This window comes from Heterocephalus glaber, unplaced genomic scaffold (genome assembly GCF_053883595.1).
Source record: "Heterocephalus glaber isolate CG9 unplaced genomic scaffold, H.glaber_assembly_v1.0 deba00001606, whole genome shotgun sequence".
Classification (NCBI taxonomy): domain Eukaryota; kingdom Metazoa; phylum Chordata; class Mammalia; order Rodentia; family Bathyergidae; genus Heterocephalus; species Heterocephalus glaber.
In genome coordinates, this window is record NW_028258377.1 from 40124972 (window position 1) to 40133161 (window position 8190).

Here is an 8190-nt window from a genome sequence, read left to right on the forward strand (position 1 = left end):
GAACCAAAGAGGCTGGGTATGGTGGTGCAGGCCTGGAAGCCCAGCACTTGAGGGGCTGAAGTAGGAGGATCGTGGAGTGGAGTTTGAGGCCAGCCTGGGTTACATAGTGAGTTCAAGGCCAGCCTGAACTGATAAGGAAATAATGCACAACTGGGCAGGCCCCCTGTGTTTTTGCATAAGATGTTCCGTTTAAGGAATGTAACTGTTGGAACTGCTGGATATTCTTACCAGAGGTTTCAAGAATGTTCTGTTAACTCCACCCTTCCGCTTCTGTGAGCATGCTCGCCCAGCATGTGTGCCCACCCCCTCACCCTGGATCTCTATATAAGGCTTCTTCTACTTCTGCTCAGGACTCAGACTTCAGAGTTCAAACTCCTCTAAGCCAGGTGGCATAATAAAGGTTCCATCCATCTCTGAGTGATGCCCTCAGGTTTCTTGGTCTCCGGAGTCTTTCGGATAGCTGTAACACTTGGCTATAATGCTGAGCTGTCATACTTTGCTGTAACAGAACGACATAGCAAGGGTCTGTCTCCAAAAACCCAAAAATAATTAAAAGGAGCAAAAAGCCCAGATTGGTGTTGCATGCTTGTAATCCCAACTACATGGGAAGCTGAGGCAAAAGAATTGGAAATTTGAGGTCAGCCTGGTCAACTGTGAGCCTGTCCCAGAGAGTGTGAGGTAGGGCTGGGGAATTACGTAGCTCAGTTTGAAGTGCGTTCAACCCCCAGTACTTACTATTTATCTATCTATATCTATCTATCTATCTATATTTTTAAGACAGGGTCTCATTATGTAGCCCAGGCTGGACTGGAACTCCTGGCGATCCTTCTACGTCAGCCTCCCGAGTGCTGGGATTACAGGCGTGCACCACCATGCCTGGCTTCAAAATAATAATTTAAAAATAAAAATTTTCTAGGACTAAAGAGATGGAAGGTTTGGGGATGAAGGAGGCAGAGTGTGGAACGTCTGGCATTGTGTTGATTACTGCTGGGAAGGTCTCTGTAGAACCCAGCTCGGTTTTGAGCCCAGAGATCCTGATTTAGAAGTGTGGAGAACACTTTGAAATTGTTTTTGAATTGTATAACCCTAAGTGTGCTGTAACCCTAAAGTGTGCTGTGATTTTAAGAGTGCTGTAACCTAAGTGTGAAGTAATCGTAAGAGTGATGTAACCCTAAGCCGTATGGAACTGATAAGGGTGTAGCCCGAACAGGACGGGGCGTACCCCAAACTGGACAGGGCGTACCCCGAATTGGGCAGGGTGTGCCCCAAACCGGACAGTGTGATAAGTCTGAACCAATACCACAAACGCCCAGTTAGAATAGTATAAAGGAGCTGAAGACTCCAAGCAAGTCGTCGATCTGTCCACCGACCAGTCGACCAGTCGATCTGCTGATCTGACTACCGACCGAGACATCTGCACACCTGATCCCGCTGGAAGGAGCACCGCCGCCGACCAGAGGAGACCAGAGGACGAGGCAAGCGGAGAGACGGATAGCCTAGCGCCGACTCGACGCCCTTCGTCTACGGATCGGACCCTCTGACCCCACGGGAGGAAACGTCGCGCTCCCACAAGGACTTGCGCAGTACTGGTACAGGGACGTGGTAATTGGCAGACTTAATATTGTGTGATAACTGTATTGAAGTGAAGTATATTGAAGTGAATCATAATAATATAGGATAAGTGTGTGAACTGCCATCTGAGTCCGAGTCCTCTTCACCCGCGGTACCTGCTCGCGACAGGTATGGGGCGTCCCCGAGCTCACAGGGACGGCGACACGGCTGGGGAAGAACCCAGGCCCACAGGGCTAGGGCGCGGCTCGCCGGGTGGCCCAGCCTCCCCACTTCTCGGCGTTCGGTCCTCCCCGCGCGCAGGCCCAGGAGGCCCGCGGGTCCGCGCCGCCGGGAGGGTCAGTGCGCATGCGCGGAGCGGCCCGCTCAGCCCCGCCCGGTCCCGCGCTGCTCGGCGGCCGCGCGAGGGAGGAGGCCGCGATGGCAGACGAGATCGCAAAGGCTCAGGTCGCCCGGCCTGGGGGCGACACGATCTTCGGGAAGATCATCCGCAAGGAAATCCCCGCTAAAATCATTTTCGAGGACGACCGGGTAGGCACCGGGGGCCCCCGGGACGAGCAGGACGGGCGGCGGCTGCTCGGCCGCGTGGCCTCTGTGCGGCGCGGCGCGTGCCGGGGCTCGGGTTACGCGTTATCGGCGGCGCCGCCCGAATCGCCGCCCTCCGCCCTCCGCGCGCGGCGGGCCGCTGACGCCCGGAGCCGCGTGGCTCTCGCATTACTTAGCGGCGGTGACTCGCGCGCTTGGTCCGGTGAACCGAGCCGGTTCATCGAGCGAGAGAGTGCGGTGAACACTTTCTTAAGACGGGGGGGGGGGGGGGGGGGGGGGGGGGCGGCGGCACAGGAAAGCACCGATTCAACGCCGTGACGCTGAGGTGAGATCAGAGTGTTAGCCAGGCTTCCCCGCGGTGAATTCTCTTTAAATACCTGGTTGTCACTAGATAGGGGGAAATTTTGTTTTGTAAAAAGCCTATTTCGTTTGAAAATTTTGCGGTTGCTTTTATAATGATGAATAGAATAATGACCTCTGTGGCCCAGTACAGCAGCCGGAAGCATTCCGAGTGACACAGCGTTTTGTAGGCAGTATCCCAAAAAGCACTCCCACGAGAGACGAACGTGGATGTGTTCCAGACGCCTTGCACCTGCGGAAGAGAGCCAGAGACACGCACACATTCATGCAGTGTGTTTACAGATACTTCTGAAGTGGTGAATAATTTGTCCAAGCGCTACTTGCAGTGTTCAATTCTACAAAAGGAAATAGATATATTTCTTTTAAAAATTTTTTTCTTAAATTCTGAAGTAGATATATTTCTAAAGTACTTGAGGAAAGCGGGAAAGTAAGCCTTAACCAAATGCCAAATACTGGGTGTGTGTTTACAAAGCTGATCACCACCCGGAAAGGAAAACATAAACCAGCAAATTGCACAATCGGGACTCCGCTCTGGGGAAGAGGAGAGGGAAGGTAATCGGGTTTCTTCAGAAGTTTAATCTGTGTTGGGGAGGGAAGAGTTAGTAGCTTTTCAAAGGTGGGGAATGAATAACATTTTATGTTAGACAGAAGTTGGGGTTGAAGGCCAAGGGGAGCGCCTGGTAGCAGACCTGCAGTTGAAAAGGCCCTGGGGTGGAGCATTGCCAGGACTGGACGGGTGGAGAATGTGTGCGTGGGCATAGTCAGACTGGCGGGGTAGTCAGCCCATTCCTGCCCTGCACCGGATCAGTTTCTCTCACCGGCTCAGTGGCTGACCAGTCTGAGTCAGTTCTTCCGTGGTAATCATCCATTTCACCCTTTGGTTATGATACCCATGACTTTTAGCAGTTGTATCTGTTTATTTAAAGTCCGTCTTTCCATGAGACTCTTGAGTCCAGGAAAAGGCCTGTGAGCCCTGTGTGTCTGGTACACTGCTGTTTGCTTAGCATCTAACGCAGCGCCTCCTGTGTGGTTAGGGCTCAGTAAATACGCGTTGAAAGAGTAAGTAAAATTAGTAAGTGTAGCCTACCAGACGATGCACTGAAACTTTGTTTTGCTTTTTCTTTTCTATAGTGTCTTGCTTTCCATGACATTTCCCCTCAAGCTCCAACACATTTTCTGGTGATACCTAAGAAGCATATTGCCCAGATTTCCGTAGCAGAAGATGATGATGAAAGTGTAAGTAAATTTCTAACACTTTATTTTATTGCTTTTTAAATTGGGCAGTTAAATTCTGTGATACCACGTTTTCTTTTTCCTAAGGGTCTTACTAAGGAAAAATGGAGTGATCATTAGGATAATTTAGAATATATAGTTTGATTTTGATAAAATAGATGTATTAAAAAATGATATGCATTTTAATAGCATGTCATAAGACCAAGAATTGGTCTGCTGTGTGATTGAAAGGAGGAAAAAAATGGTAAATAGAGAATATTTAAATTACAGCTGAAAGTCTAGTGGTGAAAAGACTAAAAGGTAGTTTGTGAAAATATACAAGATAGAAGAAAGTCAGTCATATGAAAGTCCAAATCAAATAAATCTTGTCTGCCTAAGATACCATTAAGTCAGTGAACCTCTTCAGCTCTAGTTACAAATACACATGCCTTATAGTTCTAAAAGTTTGGTTACTAAATTCACAAATTCAGCTGGGACTGGGAATCTAGCTTGTGGGCCAAATCTGGTTGGCTGCCTATTTTCATAAAGTTTGTTGATTTTTTTTGTGTGGCACCGGGGATCGAACTCAGGAGCTTGCGCTTGCCAGGCAGGCAGGGTGCCACTGAGCTCCATCCCCAGCCCCTCATAAAGTTTCATTGAACCCAGTGCTCTGGTTTATTGTCCATGGCTGCTTTTGCGCCACAAAGACAGAACCGAGTTATCATTTTGTTAGAAGCCACCATGGCTCACAAGCCCCCAGTACTTACTCTCTGGCCCTTTGCAAGCAAAGTTTGCTGACTTGGATTAGAGACAGCAGCCCAGAAAGAAGGATAGTCAATTTACTCAGCTCTGTAGAAGGAATTAAGGTATACCTTGAAAAGCACAACATTCCTAGACTCACAGGTCAGATAGCTTTGGTTTTTTTGAGTATTGGGGATCAAACTCTGGTCCTTGTGCCTGCGAGGCAGGTGGCAGAACCACTGAGCTGAATCCCCGGCCCTCAGATAGGTTTTTTTTTTTTTGGTGCCGGGGATCGAACTCAGGTCCTTGCGCTTGTGCACCAGGTGTCGAAACCACTGAGCTAAATCCCCGGCGCACCTCAGATAGGTTTTAATATCTCAGATCCTATTGGATAGGATTATGTAATATCATAATTTGTAATTTTTATAGTTGAATCCTGAGTTGTCAGAATGTTGCAGGTGGGGCACTGGTGATTGAATCCTGGAGCACTGCACTATATCCCCAGTCATTTTTTATTTTTTTCCAGTACCAGGGATTGAACTCAGGACCTAGCACTTGGGAGGCAAGTGTGGCACCACTGAGCTAAATCCCCAGCCCCTATTTTGAGGCAGAGTCTTGCTAAATTGCTCAGGCTGGCCTTGAACATTTGATCTTCCTTCCTAGGTGTCCTGAATATCTGAGATTATAGGCACCTACTACCATGCCTAGCCACAAGATGAATTCTTTTAAGTGAACTGCATTAGGAAGGCAAAATTATATTTCATTGAAAGATTTTTTTTTTAATCCAAAAGTATTTATGTAAATTTTGGCCAGGCCTGGTGATGTGTTCCTATGATCCCAGCACTTGGGAGGCTGAAGCAGGAGGATATAAGTTCAAGGCTAGCCTGGGCTATGTAGGGAGTTCAGGCAAGGCTGGATACAGAGCAAGACCCAATAAAAAACCTAATAACCCCCCCAAAAAATAAAACCCCAATAAAAAACCCTAGAATACATGTGTAGATTTTCACCATCTTATCCGTAAGTAAACTGCTCTTTCCATGAGGATTTATGGTATCTCTTTACCTAGATTGTGATTTTTCAGACTTTCTATACAGCAACTGGTTTTCCAGAGGAACCCTTAGTACGTGCCTGAGTTTTTCAGGCTGTTTTAACCTTCATTATTTTGTTGTTTATAGAACTTGATGGAAATATCTCCTGGAACTGAGTTACAGAATACTAACTTATCCACAAATGAAAGGAATATAGCTGTAACTCTCTGCTGTCTTCTACACCAGGAAGCACAGTTTTAAAGCTGGAGTGAGCTGCAAATCTTACATATAAGCAAGTAATCTCAGATGTAAGGAACAGGTGTTTAGAAGGCTGCTACATGTTCTAAATATTTGTTTCTTTTAGCTGTTGTGTGCTAATTTCAGTTTTCATTATTAATTCACTTATTGGTACTGAAGTCTTTATGTTTTATTAAAATATACCAGTATTAAGTAGAGAAAATAAGAGAATAATAAGTCAGTTAGAGGACCTCTTAATTTTAAATTACTTTGATATATTTTCATTATCTCCAGTATTCCTCATATACTTATCCCAATCCAATGAACTTTATAAAGTACTTCTCTTTTAATTTATCAGAGTGAATTAATGTTGCTTATACCATTTTTTACTGGTATTCTGTATGATCTCTAGTAAGCTAGACTTAATCATGAATATTACTCGTCAGTCTGCATCCCTTTAAGTGCTAATGAGTTCCTGGGCCGGGGATTTAGCTCAGTGGTTCTGCCACCTGCCTCCAAGTACAGGGTCCCGAGTTCAATCCCCTGTACCAAAAAAAAAAAGAGTTAATGATTTTCTGACCCTGGCACTTGGGGGTAATGGGCAAAATAGAAAGCCTGTTTTATATTAAGTCTGTACTTACTGCCAATTTTTTTTTTTTTTTGCTTTTTTTTTAGAATTTTCATTAAATTGCACTTTTTTTTTTTTTTGTACCGGGGATCAAACTTGGGGACCTTGCTCTTGTGAGGCAGGCAGCGAAACCACTGAGCTAAATCCCTGGACCTTATTGCCAAGTTTTAATCAAAAGGCTATTGACAGTCTTAAGTAAATATTCATAGATTTGAAGATTACATTTTCCTCAATTTAAAATATAGATTTAGGGCCGGCGATTTAGCTCAGTGGTTCCGGTGCCTGCCATGCAAGTGCAAGGTCCCGAGTTCGATCTCCGGTACCAAAAAAAAAAAAAAAACAAAAACCAAACAAAATATAGATTTAGGGCCAGGGATTTAGCTCAGTGGTTTTGCTGCCTGCTGCACAAGTACAAGGACCCGAGTTTGATCCCTGGTACCAAAAAATATATATAATAAAATATAGATTTAAGGGGCCAGGGATTTAGCTCAGTGGTTCCACCACCTGCCTTGCAAGCTCAAGGTCCAGAGTTAGATCCTGGGTACTAAAAAAAAAAGAAAAGAAAAAATATATATATAGAGAGAGAGATTTAATCCAATTGAAATGAAAATTTTAGATCTTGACAAGTTGATTCCAAAATATTTCTGTAACTTTTTATTATGGAAAATTTCAAGCATTCAGAGAAGGGAGGACTATTACACCAACTTCTCAGATATTTACCATCCAACTTCAGCATTTATCAGTATATCTATTATGGTTAAACTATCCTTAACTCACACCTCCCCCAACTCTTTGTGTGTGTATGTGTGTGGTTTTAGGGATTGAATCTAGGACCTCAGGTATGCTACCCAAGGGTTCTAGTGTTAAGCTATATCCCCAGGCCTTTTAACATTTAATTAAATTATTTATTTATTTAGCGGTACTGGGGCTCAAACCTAGGGGCTCTCTTCTGCTTAGGGGTATCTCTAGCCCTCTTTTGTTTTAAAATTTGAGGCAGAGTTCTGCTAAGTTGCCCAGTCTGCCCTTGAACTTGCAGTCTTCTGCCTCGGCCTCCTAGTTGCTGGGATTATAGGTATGCACCACAATACCCAGCTAAAAAAGTTTCTAATGCAGCAGATTTTATACCTAATTCATCTATTATGATTAGCGATGTTAGCTGGGCTTGGTAGCACACACCTGTAATCCCAGCACGGAGGGAGGGGCGGGAGGCTTGTGAGGTAGAAGCCTGCCTGGGCTCTACCTGAGTTCAAGGCCAGCTTTTCAAACATAGGGAGGCCTTCTCTCAAGAAAAAGAGTGAGGAAGGGAGAAACTAGTAATGTTTTAGTACTTAATTCTAATAGGATTGCAATTGTAAATCATTGGGTTTAAGAGAATTTCCAAATACTTGCCCAAAGCAGTGTTTCAACGTGGTACTTTTTGACTTTGATATTTCAGCTTGACCGTTTGTTATTTAATAGTGAGAAATTGTAAATTGCCTGTGCTGAAGACAGTGTTTTTCTTTTCCAGCTTCTTGGACATTTAATGATTGTTGGCAAGAAATGTGCTGCTGATCTAGGCCTGAACAGGGGTTACCGAATGGTAGTAAATGAAGGTGCAGATGGGGGACAGTCTGTCTATCATGTTCACCTCCATGTTCTTGGAGGTCGGCAGATGCACTGGCCTCCTGGTTAAGCATGATTGGGGGTTAATTTCCCTTCTTTGGCCAATGATTAAGTCCGCAAGTTCCAGTATGTTAAACAGCACACTTACTGTTGGCTGTGTAAGGAGAGATGAAAGAAATTGTAAAATCCTGTGTGTAATAAAAGACGTCATTGCATGGTTTACAGTCTCTGAATTGATTTATCATTTGAAGAAATTTATTTGTTGGA

At 44.9% G+C, this 8190-nt stretch overlaps 2 protein-coding genes across 17 annotated transcripts in view; one reads left to right on the forward strand and one right to left on the reverse strand.

The window, feature by feature from the left end:
- Lyrm7 (LYR motif containing 7) overlaps nt 1-8190 on the reverse strand; it is a 264174-nt gene that overhangs the window by 214090 nt on the left and 41894 nt on the right. The window lies entirely within an intron of this gene.
- Nucleotides 1888-8143, forward strand: Hint1 (histidine triad nucleotide binding protein 1). Of its 4 annotated transcripts, XM_021241823.2 has the most exons (5): nt 1888-2100; nt 2646-2771; nt 3607-3711; nt 5604-5764; nt 7829-8016. In XM_021241823.2, exons 1-4 carry the CDS (start codon nt 1918-1920, stop codon nt 5715-5717), a joined length of 528 nt encoding a protein of 175 aa, XP_021097482.1. In that variant the 5' UTR covers nt 1888-1917; the 3' UTR covers nt 5718-5764; nt 7829-8016. The 4 variants fall into 4 exon arrangements, with proteins under 4 accessions (XP_021097482.1, XP_021097491.1, XP_004836710.1 ...); XM_021241832.2 differs by lacking the exon at nt 2646-2771 and having other exon boundaries at nt 1914-2100; nt 7829-8143; XM_004836652.4 differs by lacking the exon at nt 5604-5764 and having other exon boundaries at nt 1922-2100; nt 7829-8143.

Coding starts and splice junctions, on each gene's coding strand:
- Hint1 (XM_021241823.2), top strand. CDS start 1,918: ATGCGCGGAGCGGCCCGCTCAGCCCCGCCCGGTCCCGCGCTGCTCGGC. Junction 2,101..2,645: donor TCATTTTCGAGGACGACCGG/GTAGGCACCGGG, acceptor AGCGTTTTGTAG/GCAGTATCCCAAAAAGCACT. Junction 3,712..5,603: donor CAGAAGATGATGATGAAAGT/GTAAGTAAATTT, acceptor TGTTGTTTATAG/AACTTGATGGAAATATCTCC.